The 18463-nt window shown below is 36.1% G+C and overlaps 1 protein-coding gene across 5 annotated transcripts; it reads right to left on the bottom strand.

The window, feature by feature from the left end:
* Positions 1 to 354: 354 nt before the first annotated feature.
* On the bottom strand, positions 355 to 18451 carry ERMARD (ER membrane associated RNA degradation). 5 transcript variants are annotated; one of them, XM_074580187.1, is made up of 19 exons: positions 18418 to 18451; positions 18098 to 18161; positions 16992 to 17160; positions 15734 to 15873; positions 15126 to 15227; positions 13235 to 13324; positions 12634 to 12731; positions 11908 to 12044; positions 10481 to 10595; positions 9792 to 9894; positions 9314 to 9343; positions 8727 to 8795; positions 7740 to 7910; positions 6742 to 6825; positions 5215 to 5294; positions 4286 to 4414; positions 2613 to 2822; positions 1549 to 1662; positions 355 to 873 (listed from the first exon to the last, which is right to left on the bottom strand). In XM_074580187.1, the coding sequence occupies exons 3-19, from the start codon at positions 17158 to 17160 to the stop codon at positions 714 to 716; spliced, it is 2001 nt and encodes a 666-aa protein (XP_074436288.1). In that variant the 5' UTR covers positions 18098 to 18161; positions 18418 to 18451; the 3' UTR covers positions 355 to 713. The 5 variants fall into 5 exon arrangements, with proteins under 5 accessions (XP_074436288.1, XP_074436292.1, XP_074436290.1 ...); XM_074580191.1 differs by lacking the exon at positions 15126 to 15227 and having other exon boundaries at positions 18418 to 18443; XM_074580189.1 differs by lacking the exon at positions 18098 to 18161 and having other exon boundaries at positions 18418 to 18435.
* Positions 18452 to 18463: the final 12 nt, after the last annotated feature.

Consider the following 18463-nt stretch of genomic DNA (forward strand, 5'->3'; position numbering starts at 1 on the left):
ATAAGCACATGTCTGTGAGCTGTGCATGTGAGTTTTCATATTTAATCTGCATGAAATTAACTCACTAACTGGCTAGATATGTGTTGGAAATGAGCAGATGAAATTGAACAAAACAAACACATGTTATGCAAAAGTTATTCCCCCCTACCTCCTTTAAATCCTGGTATATAAACAGCTGGTTACCGTATTACCAACTCTACCTCAGTGCAAGATCTGACTCTGTTTTGAACTAATAACAACAACCACAGCTGCCAATGAGCACTACTTTGTGCTAAATGTTCAACATTTCTTATCATGTTGATCACGGTGTCTGACATTATTTCCAGTATATTTCAAAGTAAAAAATTACTTTTTGGATTTTAAAATTTTCCAGAGCTTTTATTCACACTCTTTTCTTAGATATTTCCAGTATAATAGAAAAGTACAAAAAAAAATAAAATCAATCTACAAAACACACAATATACTTAAAGTAGAACTTGCATCATCCTGATTTAGCTTACAGTAAATCTTTTTCACTGGATTTGGCAAACACTCCATTCTTTGGAAGCTTGATCATTCAACTCCAATCTCAAACCCCACCTACTAACAAAAAGACTAAATCTTGCATCAAAAATTTGACAATGAAGTTTTTCTTTGAATTAGACATGTGAAATTTGAGGACTCCATTACTCTTTAGGTATAACAATGTCCAAATAATCTTAAACCCATTTAATTTATGTAGCTAGCTGCATTAACATTAGCTTTCTGTCACAGATTTCCCTTATTTTTATCAAAGCCTTGTTTGTAAGCTCCATGGTTTCATCCCACTTGTTTTTCTCAGAGCTTGTATACGTCACCAAGTTCTCAGTATACTGCAAGACTGATTTCAAAAACCTACAAGAAATAAAATCAGAGAAGAAAAACTCATTAAAGGATATAAAAAGAAATAAAGAAATAAAGAAAAATATCTCAATGCCTGATTTAAAGCTGGTAATGTCTCCAGATTTCCAAATCTCCCTCAGGATGATCAATACATTATGGTTTCTTCTACTTCTGGAAGAGAACCACTCCCTCATTCTCACAGTAAGAAGCGATGATTTTCAGAACTGCAATTAAACACTGCCATAGGAAGAATGCGGTGATAAAATGTGTGATATAATTTTCCCCAAATGGCTTCCTTTCCTTTCTCAGTCAAATATTTCACAACGCCTATGATATCCAACCAGCTGTTAATTGACACACAAGGAGCGACGTTACCAACATATTAAATACAGCTTTTATGTATTAATATTTTTTGAGTGTGTGATAGTTCTCTATCTATCCTAAGGAAGAGTCTAATAAAAATTAAATATTTAATATCTGGACCATATATTTTCAACTAAGTTATTTTAGTTCTTGGGTGAACGTTGTCTGAGATATAACGATGACAATAATGACAGAAAGAAGGACAACAATGTATTAAAAGTCATGCTGTTCCTTTTTATTCTTTTCTCTACAGGATTTATATTATGGATCAAAAAGGAATGTGTAAAACTTCCTATTTTCATGATGTAAATCTTATATACTCACTTTAGATACTGCTGATAATCAAAAGGATTCTTCTTACAAACCAAATGAATGTTGACTAGTTCCAGAGTAATCAACACTAAGATGAGTCGCAGCACCGGAGACAAAAATTTAATGCTAGAAATAAGCAAAAATATTTTAAAATAAAAAAAAAACTAAACCCAAAGTCAATAGAAATCATTAATATAAAAAAATTCTTCAGACTTCTGCATTCATACAAAATAGCTGTATATTGCATAGTTGAGGCAAAAAGAAGATTATGAAATGTCTTCCAGCAAAGAGCAGAGTAAATATCAAAATTATAAATGAAGACTATAAATTATGAGACCTCAAAACAAGGAAAAAAAAAGAAACACATACAGTTAAGATTCCAAAGGAAACATTACCAGCAGCCATTACTCCGTAGATAACAAATAAAGTGGAGTTCAACTGAATTGCAAATACGTATTGTCACTTGTCAGTTTAATTTATGTTTCTTAAATAATACGATTAACATTTTTAGGAACATAACCTGGACAAGAATACAAATATTTACAATTTCCCCAGTTTTTAAAGTAGATTCATAAATCTCGGGAAAACACTTCTGAATAGGAACAAAATTAAAGAAGCACTAAACAATTTCACTTCTATCTATAAAGAGGGTGACCAGGTATAATGATAAAAACCAGCAGAACTAGAGTAGGTAGAGTATTGAAATCAGTTTAACCTATTGCATTCAGCTAAAACTTGAATGGCATTTCTATGCTTAAATAGGAAAAGCTAGCAACTGAAAAATACAATCTAACATTTAAATGATACTTTTATTTGAAAGCTTATAATTTACAGAGAAGTAATCTAGCAATGCTAAAAATACCCACTAAATTATTCTCCAAGTTGAGATCTTCTTGTTATTTCAGTATTACTACATAATAGAAATCTGGGTTGACAACTCTGAAACGGTTAACAAGAACACACGAACACTGTTTGACTTTAAACTTGGAAGACAATCCACTGAAAGCTAGCAACAGCAGCATGCAGCCACACTCTCATAAACCTAACCACAAAGTAAAGAAAAACCATCAGCCAACCTGTTCAACATGCGTAGATAGTTATGCCTCTGGCGAGAACGTAGAGCCTTGTTCATCCACTGTTTGTATCTCAACTCAGTGCTGGCAATAACTTGTTCAGACACTTGATGGCACTGTGTGCTTATTTTACGGAGTACCACCACTATTTCCAGAACAGGTCGCGGCGAATAAAGTGTGCAAATATAAGTATCACATAGTGCAATCAGCAGCCTCCAAAACAGGAAGGAATTGTTAATTTCAACCTTTTGTTAGCTGGATTTAACATGAAATGCATTTCATATTTGGTGTGGTTTGATTCATAATGTTTTAACTCAGAAAACCTGAAAACAGATTACTCTCAACCTCATGACTGAAAAAAAAAAAAAGCAAGGATCTATGTAGTAGGGGTAGTGATTGTGTTGTCCATTACTTTACTGAATATAAATGCAAAACTGCTGCTGCTGAATATGTTTTCCATTTCAGATCAAAGAAATACAACCACAATAAACAAAACTGCCTGGCTGAAATGATACAGTGAACACATAAAATCACAGCAGGGTTGTCATTGAAGCCTCCCACCATAGTTCAATTCACAATGAATTAACATCCACCATAATAAAACTCACTCAAACAAATGGTACTAATGAGTACTCCCATTAGTGTGTGGTCTTTCTTCTGGGCAGAACAAGAAGCAGACTTCACATTTTGTGAAATGCAGGTGGTGAGGTCATTGTTTTAATCAACACCACACCAGATTATGCTTTGTTAAAGCACCCAAATATATTTCTGCTGTCATATTCTAATCTGCTAACCTAATGTGTCACACATCACTTTAAACACTCTGTTCTTATAGAAATGTTTCTTAATCTCCCTCATGCTCAAACTATCTCTGAGACAGCAAAACATTAAACACAAAAAGCAATAAAGTCAGAAAACACTAAAAATGGTTTAATACTTTAGTAATTAGGCTTCTTTTTCATACATGAAAAAAGTGCAGACAGGTAGGAAACAGAAGGCGCACACGCTATGTAAGTAAAGTGACAGGTAGAATCCTCTTTGCACTATTCTGCCCACGCCTAATGGGTTCGATTAGGAGATTTTTGTTCCAACATATTCATTCAGTCATGGGACTCTTAAGACTGCTGTAAGAGTGCCATTGATCATTATTCCAAGTCAGATATAACTGAACTAACACATCTCCAAGTCTGACAACAAGTATAACAAGACATCTTCTATTTTGGGGCCTTAACAGGTAAGAACAGAATTATGTAGTGACATATTACTATTTTAAATGCCACACACAGTTGTGACACCAAGTACATGAAAACTAATTTCTGATGCATTTTTAGCACACAAAACAGATTAAACCCAACTTAATCTAGTCAGTACATAAATATTTAAACCGTTTTGCTTTCTCAATCTGAAAAATGATTATTTTTATCATGTTAATTTCCAAGTAAAAGCTCCACTGTAATAATGCCCCAAATTTACAATGTCTCATCTTAATTTTGAAGATGATGTTCAGCTGCACTCTTAAATTCTTTAGATTAAATAAGAAGCAACATTAGAAAAGTGCATGCAACATTTCAAGCATTGCTCTAAAATCAGGGAAATGAGTAACTTAGGCTTGAGAGTTCTTGTATTGGGCTGCATGTAGAAGCCGACAGCAGGAGCCAGGAGAACATCAAACTCACCTCTCTGTTAGGACACTATTGATGGGATCATCTGAACTATAGCAATTCTGGGGCATATATCGCTGTAGCCGAGATAAAATTTCAGACATCATCAAAATTAAAGTACTAGCTTCAGCATTTCCTTCCAACCTTAAAAACAAAAGAAAAAATTAAGATTTGAGATGATAAAACTGTGTAGCACTTATTATTTCTCTAATGGCATACATCAAGAAGCATATTTTTCGGATAGCAGTGTATTCAATGTCCACTCTCACTCTCTGATATTATGGTTCTTTTCCCTCCACCTTATAAGCATGATTTTCTTTCTCCAACTAAACCCAACCTTTTCTCAGTCTCAATAGTTTTCTGAACCACCCTTAATCCTCTATTCATTCATCAAAATCCTGCAGCATATTAGTATGTGCTAGATGCATTGAATTTTCACCTCTCAGCTCTAAACAAGTACAGTTTCCTCCAGTGATATTAATGACTTTCTCCTTTTCAAATAACAAGAGAATGTTACAAGCAAAGTCTTCCACTGATTTGGTAACCAAGCCCTTTTCAGAATAAGAAGTTATTTTCTGGTTTTCATCTGGTGAGCCATCTTTTCTTTTTCTTTTTTTTATTGTGATGGACTCAAGCTCTGTTTTAACTTCCTAACTGCCCCTTCAGCATCTCTTCAAAAATAGAATATGGAGCCACTAACACCTTTGTATGTTTCATATGTCTTCTCATTCCCTTCAAGTTAGCACACTGTTGTTAGTTTTTATAGTATTTGTACTGATGTATGTAGCATAGATTAAGCTAAAAAGATCAAAGGGATCTTCTCACAACCCCTCTGGTGTCTATCATCTTCCTGGTAATTTATTTGAAGAGACATGTCACCATCTCAAATCCCATTCTTCGTAACTATTTTGAGAATTATCTTTTTTTCAATAGCACGTACATACCCTTTAGTTGTTTCAACGTGTTCCTCAGGCACTGTTGGCAATTCAGGCCATAAGTGAATGCTCTTCATACATTCCAGCACCTCAAAAATGTACCATGAAAAATGTTATGGAAAGTGTAACTTTTGACAGACAGGACAACATATTTTAATTTTCTTAGTGGCTATTTTAGAAAAAAACTGCAACAGGTCATAAGTTACTTGTTCAGTAGTTGTGATTGCATAAGCTGACATCAATTGTTAAGGTTTATGTTAGGGCACAAAGTCTTGATGTACACTTTCATGCTAAAACATCACCTGAATAAACTAATTTACTATTCTTTCTTCCATTTTCTTTTTAATAAAAAATTAACTGACATGACTTTTGTAATACACGGTTTGAATGCTGTCAAAAATTAAAAGTACTAACTATGTCTACTGCAATCTCAAATCAATAGAAGAACATCTTCAAACAGTTCAATAAATCATAAACTGACTGGCAGAGAACTACCACGACACTTGAAAGCACATTTTACTACAATGACAGAATCTTAATCAGCTGGCTTTTATACAAGAAAAACTTTAGTTACACCCTAATCCAAGATTCCTAGAGACGTGACCAAACAGAGTGTTCCTGACATAAGAAAGAACAAGAAGATTAAGAAAGCTACAGAACAGCAAACATTCAGGTAAGAATAAAGCTATTCAGTGACCGAGGACTGTCATTGTTTAACCCCAGCTGGCAACTAAGCACCACACAGCTGCTTGCTCACTCCTGCAGGAGGATGGGAGAAGAGAATTGGAAGGGTAAAAATGAGAAAACACATGGGTTGAGATGAGAATGGTTTAATAATTGAAATAAAATAATAATTGTTATCAATGATAATAATAAAAAAATAATAATAAAATTGTAATTAAAAGGAAAATAAGACAGAGAAATAAAAGTCAAGAAAGACAAGTGATGCAAATAAAACCAACTGCTCACCAGGAACTGACTGATGCCCAGCCAGTCCCCAAGCAGCAGCCCCCCGCCAACTTTCCCCCTAGTTTTATTGCTGAACATGACATCATATGGTACAAAATATCCCTTTGGAGAGTTGTGGTCGGCTGTCCCAGCTGTGTGTTCTCCCAACTTTTTGTGCACCCCCAGCCTCGCTGGTGGGTTGGTGAGAGGAGCAGAAAAGGCCGTGACTCTGTGTAAGCACTGCTCAGCAATAGCGAAAACTTCCCTGTATTATGAACACTGTTTCCAGCGCAAATCCAAATCATAGCCCCATACCAGCTACTATGAAGAAAATTAACTCTACCACAGCCAAAACCAGCACAAGGGCACAAACACCAATTACATCAAAAGGACTGTGCTTAATTACATCTCATTTTAGCAACTGTAAATTCCTGTAAAGTCCAAAAGATAAAACTAAAAAGCTCATTTAAAAACAAAAGTAAGATTTTAACTTTTTAGGGCAATCAAAGCATGAACACAACAATTATACCAATTTTAAGGATTTACAATTTTAAGGACCAAAATGCTTTCACAGTGGGAAGTACCTACCTGTTTCTTGAGTCGGGAAATTGGATGAAATCGAGAACGGTAGCAACTTGCACAGTTCATCAGTGGTTTTATGACCATGTGTTCCTGATTTACAAAATCATGGACAACAGACAAAAGTTTCTTTAAATTGTCCTAATCGTATGCAGACCTAGAGTTACAACTACTTTATGGAAGCCACCTAGAGTACTAAAGTCAATGTCTTCCAAATGTCTGAGGGCTGAAAGCAGTAATCAGCGCAGTCAGTGTTTAAAGCTTAATTTCTTTGACACATTTTAACTATGAAACCTGACAGCAGCTGACAGAAAAGCAACCAAGTACTCTCTTAATGCAGCAGCATGCAATATATCTTGAGAAACTAAAAAGAGCTTCAACTAATAAATGGAAGATTTATCTCACAGGCTGCTGTATGATATTGAAAGAAGTAATCCTAAATATTCACGGAATACTGGGGGGAGCAAATATAATAATTGCTAATGTTGAGAAACCTGTATTGCTAGACAAAAAGTATTCACAAATTCACAGTATAGAGTGTGGATACAAATCACACCTCTGTTAGTGAGCCGTCATTATTTATAGTGTCTCAGAGAAAGAAAATCTCAAATATTACATAGCTCAGTGACTGAGCTACGGCTGTTCTACATACCTTTCCAATAATTCAGCAGATAAATGTGCTAGGTACGGACAAAATTTGACAAATAAAATTCAGTGGAACCACTATAATTTATGGATCAACCATGTCAATAAGGAGTGGTTAAGCAAACGAATTAAGGTGCAATAAGAAAGGGTAATCTTTTGCAAAAAATTCTGTACTTATTTCACTACAAAACTAGAAAAAACATACTTTCACAATTTTTTACTTGGAGGAATACTGCATTTCCACAAAAAGCTGCTATCAAGATTCAGTCATAATCTCTCTCTGAATCAGAAATCTCTAAAATCGGATTTGCCATCCAAAACTCCTGAAAAAAATCTTCTGAGAGCATAATATTGGTCCCTACCTTAAAAGCAAACATGTCCTCATCTGAGAATCTGCAGAGGAGAGTAATTGCAAGTGCAACTATCTGATTAGCTACTTTTCTGGGAAATGCTTCTAGATTGATCTCTCCGTGGCTTAAACGATCTCTTATACGTGGACCCTCCTGGTGATTCAAGAAATCCCAAAGAAATTCCTGTGGAAACATACACGAAGTGTATAGAATTCTACTGTATACATAGAATGCAATATAGTCAGTGTATAGAATACCTCTGAAAGATAAGTATGTGATCATGTCTATAGGAAAAGGGCATTTAGATGGTCAGAAAAAAAAATGCAAACTATGCTAGTAGCAAAATAAAAAAAAAAAGGCAACTCTTGGTAGCTTCTGAGGAAATTCAAAACTAACATACATGCTATTTCATGAGAGGTAACAACAGATTTCCTTCAGCTTTGTGTCCCAAGTCCTCCACAGCCCCACTGCCTCTGGCAAAAGGACAATAAACTCAGGTCTCCCCTACAGTCTCAAAAGGCCTCTAAATTGAACGCCCCTAGTTTTCATGTTCATTATCTGTTTGGGTGGCAAGATGCAGGATGTGCTCTGGTAGGTTTGCAGATATGTCTTTGTGCTATCTGCCCAGGTAGTGTAAGAAGTGTCTCAGAGGCAATCAGAAATAAGTTTTAATTTTCCCTGTATGAGGCATCCATTTTTCCTCTGCCCCATTCAGCTGATCTTCAGAAGTCTAAAGACAAATATCTCTGAGACTTCTATATTTCAGATAGTCTTATATCCTAACCCAATATTGCTTATCAGGTACTACTTTGTATCCTTCACAATGAAAAAAGGTAACAAGCTTCTGGTTCTAAGCTGCTGGAGATAAGCTACGTGAAATGAGTATTTGGTACTATCACAAATACATTATTAAATATAAACCAAACCAAATCAAACCAAACAACAACAAGGGAAAAAAAAACACACAAAAACAACAAAAAAAACTTTCAAAACACTTGCCATGGTAGGTTCCTCAAGAACTGCAGGAAGCTGGTTGACTTCTTCATTATCCAAATGCTTTGCTAGCATCTAGAAAAAAGTAATGTGAAAAGAAACTTATTACTGAAAGCCAAACAATCAAAGAAAAAACACCAACTAAAGCAATTAGTTCCCCAAAATTTAAGCGATTACTTCTGCCACTCAAGAATCAATGTGCCTAATTATTACTCACAGACCATTTGAGATAATTAATGAGTTGTAAAATTTGAGGATTTCTGCTTGCAATGTTTATTTGTATTTATTTTGAATAACTGAATCTATGAAAAATGACAGAATGTTTGCTTCTACGAGATGAAGAATTTCAAGATAAAAACATTCAGAAGAAATTAAAGTCTGTCCATTAAAATTTGTATTAATTTTTATATTTTTCTGAGGGACTCCAAATTTAAAATGTTTACTGTCCGTCATCTTCCATTTGGGAAAAAATCAGAAATAATATCTTATCCAACAAAAGAAAGTGCTTTCTAGTCTCCAGTAATGGAAAACATGCATGTTTTTAAATTCTGGCACTGACACATATTTAAAAAAAAAAAAAAAATCCAAATTACCTCATCAAAAGTGGTGTAGAGAGTAGAAGGCTAGAAAAAAAGACAATGAATATTATTCAATTTTCAAGCAAAACCAATTAACTAGACATGCATACCAAACTTATATTTATTCATTTGCATGAGAACCAGAGGTGTAGGAGTAGCAAAACCAACCCCTTACAAGTGAAAAAAGGGGCTGTTGGATTTTGTGCCAAGTTTTTTAAAATAAATATAACATGATCTACTTTCCACCCTAAACTAGTGTTTCTGAACACTAACCTTCAGGTACTTTTTCAGACCTCTTTTACTGGCAGACATCTTTACAAAAAGATAAGAGACATTCATGAAAGTCTGCTGGAAATTTGTAAATAATGTTCCACAACTGATTGAAAAATCCTGGGGGAAAATCTGTAAATGTTTAGACACTATGCTTCTAGAATAAATACTTTGCAAATATTGTTAGCCCTAAATCATAATTGACTTTAGACAGAAATTTTACCTCAGCTGTTAGCAAACGGTTTGGACACTTATTAGTTGTAGTGAAGAGCAATCTAAGTCCAACTTCCAGCTGAGGAAGTAAGAGAATCACACAGTCAGCATACCTGAAAAAATAACAGAGATACCCAAAGGGGTTTTCCCCCCTTATAAATCTAATCCAAATGGAAAATAGAGCCATCCCAGAGTTACACTCTCAGGCCAAACAACCCAGAACAAAATTCCTTTGTAATGCACTTTGTAAATAAACAATAAATCACTACCTGTGCCCAACAGAAACTGACCACTGAATTCAAACCAGCTCAGAGATGAGAATAACTTACAAAAAGGTGGAGCAGGGGAGAGGAAGACAAAACAATGTAATTTGGTTTTTTTTTTAATCCAACATGTCAATATCTGAAGATTTGTTTCCACTTGCTTTGTAAAGCTCTCCTTTTGGCTACATCTGCAATAGTTCTTTTTAGATTTCAAAATATAGTTTATAATCCTAGGTGGCACAAAATAAAGCATGAAATCTACAAACTTTCTGAAAGATCACCGTAACAATGCATAACTATATGTTCTTAAGCAACAGTTTTACAACAGCAAAAAGCTTTGGAATCTACAAATGCTGGTATTATGCTATAAATACAGAATATATTCTTTTTATATTCTGTTAAAAAATATTTTTAAAAAACCCAAAACGACTGTTACCTGCTTTGCTTGAAAGCTGTTAAAGCATCCATCCAAAATGGTAACATTGTTTTTAATACAAAACTGGACAGTTTTACTAGCTCTTCAGCTATGGAAAGCATTTCATGATTGAGATCTGCAAGTTAGCAAAACAACATTGATAAAATACATACAATCTATGATTTACTAATTCATTCTTAATATTTCACTGAGAATACAGGATTATTTCAGCATTTTTAAAGGGAGACTTAAAAGTTACCCTATTTATTTTAACTATGCAAATACAATGGTAACTACATTTACGATAAGAAATTGCGTTTATAAGATTGCATTTTTAGTGATAACATAAAATTAACAGAATAAAGACAATTAAAAAATTGTGGCTGCTTTTTACTGAGACTAAAAGACTACACAGCAACTGGACCCAGCTTCTGTTGAGTTGTTCTCCACCTACTTCAAATCCTTAAAAAGACTGTAATATATATTAGTCATTTCAATTAGGTAAATGGTATGAACATTTGAACATGAGCACATCGTTCCTACTTTAACAATTTTCTGTGCTGACATCCAGCATAATAAATTAACGCTTCATACTTCAATGCTACCATATAATGAAACTCACACTTATGAATTCACTTATAAATATCTTATCCAAGAGAAAGCTTAAAATTGCGAGTGCAACTTGATTGCAGTAGGTGTTTTTTTGAAGCAATTCAACAGCTACGGCATTTATACTACTTGATGATTGGAATGTTATCAGCTTGATTTGGTTCCCAGAAGCCCTGTCTCAGTTCCGTGAACAGATGTTCCACCGGCAAATTGATTACATAGCACAAATTGGCCATGACCACCATTGACACCAAGATCCCCCATATGCTGTTGTTGCTTTAAAAATAGTAGGAATAAACCAAATAAGGCCCGTAGCCAGGGAGATGAGAAGATTTTACTGACACTTCAGGTCCTCCCCTGAGACAAGCATATGTGTACTGAAGATGTGTCAACATCCTTTACTCTGTTTTAGCACTACCTTCCCTGTCAAATGCAGGTCACTCCTGCTGGGAGCCTTACAGTTGGAACACACTGATTTTGGAAAGATTTAGACTTTGTAAAGGCAAACTAGATGACTATTACTTGAAATGAACTCTCATCATCAAAAAACTGGAACATACAGTTGAAGTCTTTTAGAAGCAGTAAAGTTAAACGTTTTAATGCGTTATAATTATTTTAGAACGCTGTATTTTTTGATTCAATAGTCAGTGGAACCACCTACATATTAAAAAGTTGTCCCACAAGTATGATTGATTTATCTAATGAGAGTGTATACAGGCATCTTAGTTAAGATTCAATTTTAGAACTGTAGAAAATGCACTATTTTCAACAGCACTTTTTGACAATGGAACAGTCGTAAATATAGCATAATAAAAAATTGCTCGTGGTTTAATACTTGCCTGGAAATACATCAAGCTCCTCTAAGCTAACAAAGATCACGTAAGGTCGATGTACTAAAATGCATTTAGTTTGCAGAAGATACGTCTGTAACAACTGACCCAATCCTGCAGTTAAAAAAAGCAGCATAGCACAATATCTAGGGAGAATACCATAATATATTAGAAAAGCTTATACAACTAAAACCTGCAAAGAATCAACATTTGTGGGCCGGGGACAAAAGGCGGGTTGTTTTTTTTCAAAGAACATCCAAAGCCTAAGCTCCACATCTCTTTTGAGCAGGGGCACTTAATAATTAATTGCATTCACAAGCATGAAAAAACAATGCAGAATCAGGAAAAAAGCATCACTGTATTCTACACTGGCTGCTGTTGCTCCTTCTCCTACCCCATTCCTCTGCCTTTTGTTCTGAGTTATTCCTGACTGCCCTGATAGACAAGGAACCGCGTTTCAAAAAAAGACCTTAAGCTTTCTCGTTTTTCCTGCTAGTAAAAAAAACAATGGTCCTAAAACTGACGAGCTTTATAATGGCTGAAGTATTCTATGGAAATCCCTTTCCAAAAGAAGCAGCAGCAGCAGGGGAAAACTGTCAGGATACTGTCAGAGGTCTTTGGATATTTTTCTTTTTTAATTTTTTTTTTTCAATAAGAGCAATAAGTTTTACTAGCAGCTTTTCAAGCACTCTCAAGTCTGACTAGTAAGAAAATGGGATTTTTTTGGTAACTTACTTTGCAGGAATTTCTTGTGGGGATGCAAAACCATGCCACAAAACATTACGAAGATTCAGACCATATGGAGATCCAATGAATACTCTCAGTACATTCATCTAATTAATAAACAAAGTGATTATTGCATGAAGAAATCTATTATTTATTACCTTGTATCTTTCCCTGACAGAAAATTTCAGAAGTTATTGAGAAACTACAATGCCTACTGTCAAAATGACTGGCCACAGCTTGCCACACTAACAGCAACTCATTATTTGCAATTCCCAGTAACTCAGAAAGAGGTGGACAACTCTGTAGTTTGCTTACCCCCTTGAAAGATATGTGAAATTTTATGTATGTAGGTTTTATGTATGTATGCTTTATCTACAAAAGCAAATAAGAACTTATGAGCTTGCCTTAAAAAATATTTCCATTTACAATATTCACTATTTTTGCCATATAACCCCCAGACTGTAACATGTAAAATGAAAAGTTTTCCAATACATTACAGAATTTACAAACTCTTCTTCTGTGCAAGCAATGGTTATGCCTGGAAACCTGCCATTTGGCAAGAAGAAAACCAGCTCAGTATTTATTACTTATTTCAAAACTATGCACTTACTACAGCTTGTCCAAAGACAACTGCAAGCTGCTCAGAAGCAAGCAAGTCTCTCAGAAGGAAAGGGCAATCTTTACCAATCAGTAAATAGACCTATCAAAAAAAAGCAAAACAGATAACATAAGTAATTCAGTATAATTCTTTGTATTTCAAACATACAACTTGACTATTTCACCCAGTAACCATTTTCATTATTGTAAAAACACTAATCAAACAAAACCCACAAAATGTTAAAATTTATGGAATATATCAGGAAACAGTGGATATCCTACTTAATGTTCGCATAGTTAGGCTTTCCACAGTGTCTGTACGCATACTGCTCTTCTCTTCCAAAAAAAAAAAAAAAAAGGAAAGCACAACAAGAACACATAATTAAGGGAATAAACTCTACCCAGGACACCATACTTCATTCTTACCCTAGAAATCTATAGTGTCTGTCATGTTAAACCAAGGAGACTTGTGGTTTGTCTTCTGATTCTGGCTGTTCCTTAAACTAGATTTTATCCTAGTGGGGCAATCTCAGCATCTCTAGTCTCAACTGCTATGAAGCCTTCCATTCTTTCTATTCTCCCTGGCATTTTTTTCCAGTCTTTCATAATTTTTCATTACTTCAAAACTTAACACCTCACCCCACTCATGGGCAAATTTGTTTGTCTAGGTGTGAATTAGCCCACTGTTCTTTCTCTGGCATTTACTTCTCCAGAGGTCCTCCTAGAGTTTTAACAACCAGCTATATTATCTTATCTGTGGGCAATATGACCTAGCACCAAAGCCTCTTAAAACAGCTGTTGCTCCCTTCTCCCTAACCTGCATGCCCATAAGTAGTGGTGGCATCTGTTTGTGTAGTCATGCAGTGAAGCTGACCTAGGAACCGATAGCACTGAAAAACAAAAATGGAAGTAGGGGAAAAAGGTGGAAAGGTACCCGGACCAGTTCATTAATCTAGCTTGCTACTAGACCTTCAAATATTTGCACTCACATAACATATAGAATACCGGCAGATGGCTGTGAAGACTGACTGAACAAACTTAAGCAGTGCTATCACCAAATGTTGAACCATAGCCTAATTCATGTTCCATCAACAAGGATTCACGACACAAAAAGGATTCACGACACAAAAAGGATTCACGACACAAGTTTCTTAATACCAGTCAGAATTCTTAAGTCTAAGTCATATCACATACCCTCTGCTTCCCTCATGCCAGTCATTGAACTCCTGCAGCATAACACTTTAAGCACGAACTCTTTAAGCATAACAAGAGTGCATACCTTTAATAACTATTACAAGGTAAAGGCAAGAAGGAACACACTAACAAGACAAACGTTCAGGACTACAGGATGGATCCCAAATCTACCCAGCTGATCAGTTAGGTCAAGAATTTAAGTTGTTAGCTGACTTCTAGATGTTTTTGCAGCACAAGAATCATGCCGAAGCACTGAAACAGATGTACACTCTGCGAACAGAGCTCTGAGGAAAGAAGTCATCCTAGCAGCCCATTTCCAGCTGCATGCTCCTGCCTCTCCTCACAGAAGTTTCTACATCATCAGATTTTCTGCGGAAGGTATGCTGCTCCCTGTTTCAGTTAAATCAGAGTAACAAAGACCTACTATACATACACTGATTAAACAAACTTTGCTCTTTTTTAATGAAACTGGTTAATAACAGCACTCACACAAGCAACTCTATCAGCACACGTGAAGGAGCCCCAGAAGATGCTTCCATTTGCACAACTGGATCCAGAAAAGAACATCTGTCCAACTCAAAATGCAGTCGGGCTATTAGCATACTACTACAGTACAGGGTAATCTCACTTTTTCAACATGCAATTAAATCCAAGAGGTCATTCTCGTCTTATATAACCAAATCTGCAAGACTCCTCATGCTAGCACTTACATCACCCAAGGCTCGCTCCAAGCATGATGTTAGTTTCATTAAGCCAAGGGCAACTTCTGTAGTTTGCGTATATTGTAGAACATCAAATACTTCAAGAAATAACTGTGTGATGGGGGAGAGGAAGAATGTTGTGTTAAATATTTGAAAGGAGAAATCAAATTGTCAAAAGCACAGACAAACCTAAATATTCCTCCGTGATAGTTGCTACGCAAATGTAGAAAGAAAACCATGCCAAAGAGATAAAAATGTAGATACCTGGAAAGAAACTTCCCTAGAGCACCTCTTGTATTTTTAGTTGCAATATATCTAGTGCCTTACATCTATAAAAATTATCAACACTAACTTTAGACTTTAAAACTTGATATTAAGCACAGATTATTAGAAAACCAAAATCCCACCATGTTAGGTTAAAACAGGCCCTCAGGTCTTCTTGTAATAACTTCCATGCAATCTAATTACAAAGTCGGGAAAATTAGAAGCAACTATGTATCAGAGAAGGACAATTAGTTACAAATTCTAAGCATTTTGGTTCATTGATATCTTCCACATTAAACTTCCACAGAGGGTTCATGTGCCAAAACACAAAGTGTCAACAGATGTTTCCATACCTCTGAGCAGTTTGTCCAGCGGAACCATAATGCATACTGAATTACAAATTGCTCCTTGGTCAGAGATTTGAAGTGCAAATTAACAGATTCACATACCGGTCCTAATGATCGTATGCTTTCAATATAATCCACACTTTGATCTTAAATTGAAAAACAGAAGATGATTAGAGTGCCAATATCCCGAAGGTCCAATATTTTAAAAATCACAAGGATTAAAACCTGCTACAGCTTGTGTACATAATTAGCACCGAGAATTTTATCCAGATTGTTTTAACACAACTAATACACTACAATTTACTGTCCAAAAGACCACATATATAAGATATAGAAAAGTAAAAGTGCAGTGTGAAACTAGATAAGATCAAGTACCTTCTCCAAATCAAAAAAAACCCAAACAATTTAATGCAAGAAAATATGGAATTAAAGAGGATTATGATGTTCTGGTGTTGTTGAAGTGGGAAGAACCTACTAGAGTACATAAATTCCACATAATCAAGATGGAAGCTAGTGCAAACTCAGAGGGATCGGTGAGGTTGCACCACTTACACCCTTTAAAGAACGCAGATGGATGTGGTACCTTCCAGAGCGGTATCACTGCTTCTCTTTGGTGGGACACTTTCATAGGAAAATAAATTCTTCTGATTTACTGAAATATATTGCTTGAGGCAGAATCATGTATCATTTTTACCATCTCCGGAAATTAATAAGAGTTTGCATGACGCAATTTCGCAAACTAAAATTCAATGAGTTCATCAGGGCATAAATACTTTGTTTTGGTTATAAAAACAATTGTAAACTGTTTTACATACAGAAGGGAAACCAAACAGTACTTCTGTATGAGCTAAAGTTGGGGAAACAAAACCAGAAGCAACAATAGGAATACTGATGGTCCCAGAGTGTTGCATATTTACTGCAAAAAGAGATATAAAGAACACAGAAGAAAGCAATTATGAGAGAAGCAGAACCGAACCTCTTATGTACAGGCACATGAAGCTGGGAACCAAGATGAATGAGGAAGCAAAGAGGAGCTATATATGTAGCACAGATCACATGAATCTTAGGAGCCAGTAATAACAAAATACAAAATGCAGATGAAAAATTTTAAGTTCCTTGTAGATATGAACTGTATGTACTCTAACCTGCAGTAATAACGCTCTGCTGTAATAAAATGTTATAACTGAGCTATGATTGCTATGAACTATACTGAGATTCTGCATCAGACTTAAATGTATCGCTACTACAACAGGTAAACACCAACCTGATTTAAGGTAACACACATGCTCCGTAACAGCTTGCCAACATACTTCACCATTTTCAGATACAATATTATTAATATCATAGGTGTCTGTCTTCTCAAATCCAAGTTTGCAAATCACATAATGCACAGGTGGAGAAAGACAAGTAGTGACTGAATCTGACAGCGCCATCTAGAACACACAAAAAAAGGGAGTTCTTGCATTAAGAAAGTATATGAGAACAAAGAAAATGATTATTAAAGCATACTCATAAGCACAGATATACAGATAGTAATACAGCATCTGTAAACAAGTTGTTAAATTTTGCAATGAAACTTTCACCTATGCATATGATGAAAGGAACCCTCTGAGCAGAATCACCTTGTGGAAAACTGAGGGGAAGAATTGCTCTATTTGCATAATGCCAGGATGGTATAGTTCTGAATGGTCATATCTACTGATGCCAAGATAGACTGAAGCAAAAGATCCCAGATTATCTATAACTGCTCTGTCTAATCTCCGTGCTTGCAGGGAAACTGAGGCTACTTCAAGTAAAACCAAGAGCTTCAGTCCTTATGACCAGTAAAATCATTGGTGGGGTGGGGTGCGGGGGAGGTGGAAGCATGTGAATTCTGTGCGAACTAAAATGGTAGTAACGGTAGAAGAATCTAACCATAAATGTTATGTGCACATTAGACTAAAGAGAAAGACAGACTGATTCAGAAGCACACATTGAAATTAAAGAATTTTAAAAGATAGAACTGCTCATGCTAACAAGGAGGAAAATGCTTCTGATATAGTAAAAAAAGTCACGCTTCCTCTTTAATCAAACAGAAAGGACAGACAAATCGTTTGAAAATGAAGTATCACAACAAATATTAAAAGATTCCATTAAAGTTAAACATAAACCACTTTTTTCCTCTTTAATTAGGTAGTGGAATTGACCCTGACAGTACCTAATTGCTGAATTCATGGCTTCAAGGAGAGACTGCATATTTATATGGGTAACAGCACAGCGCGAGTATGACAGTTCCTATGAGGAATGGCTATTAGCTGCCATCAGGAGTACCCTATCTGCTACTAAAGAAAAATATAAAATGTCCTTAAAACATGTAATTCAGTCTTTCACCTTGAGGTCCCCGGCGTTTCACTGTCAGAGCAAAACTCGAACTACCACAGACACCCTTTATTGCCTGAAACAGAGCAGACGAGGCGCAGGTAGATGACTTTTCCGGGGAAAGTACGTGACCAAGCCCCGGGTTTCCAGCGGCAGGGCTGCCGCTGCCCCCGCCCCCGCCCCCGCCACACCAGAGTCAGTGGGCTCCGCGGGCGACCGCGCAGCCCCGGGGGGGCGGCAGCAACCCCCGACCCAGCGGCCCCGATCCTCCCCCCTCCGCCAGCTCACGGAAGCCACCGCCCCGCCCCGCTATGGCGACCCGCCGCTGTTACCTCCGGGCCTGCCCGCTCTACGTCACGACGCTGTGCCGGCGCGTGG

This window comes from Larus michahellis, chromosome 3 (assembly GCF_964199755.1).
Source record: "Larus michahellis chromosome 3, bLarMic1.1, whole genome shotgun sequence".
Lineage (NCBI taxonomy): Eukaryota > Metazoa > Chordata > Aves > Charadriiformes > Laridae > Larus > Larus michahellis.

Coding starts and splice junctions, on each gene's coding strand:
- ERMARD (XM_074580187.1), bottom strand. CDS start 17,160: ATGGCGCTGTCAGATTCAGTCACTACTTGTCTTTCTCCACCTGTGCAT. Junction 15,874..16,991: donor TGTGTGTTACCTTAAATCAG/GTTGGTGTTTAC, acceptor TTTCAATTTAAG/ATCAAAGTGTGGATTATATT. Junction 5,295..6,741: donor TTTCCCGACTCAAGAAACAG/GTAGGTACTTCC, acceptor TACATTTTTGAG/GTGCTGGAATGTATGAAGAG.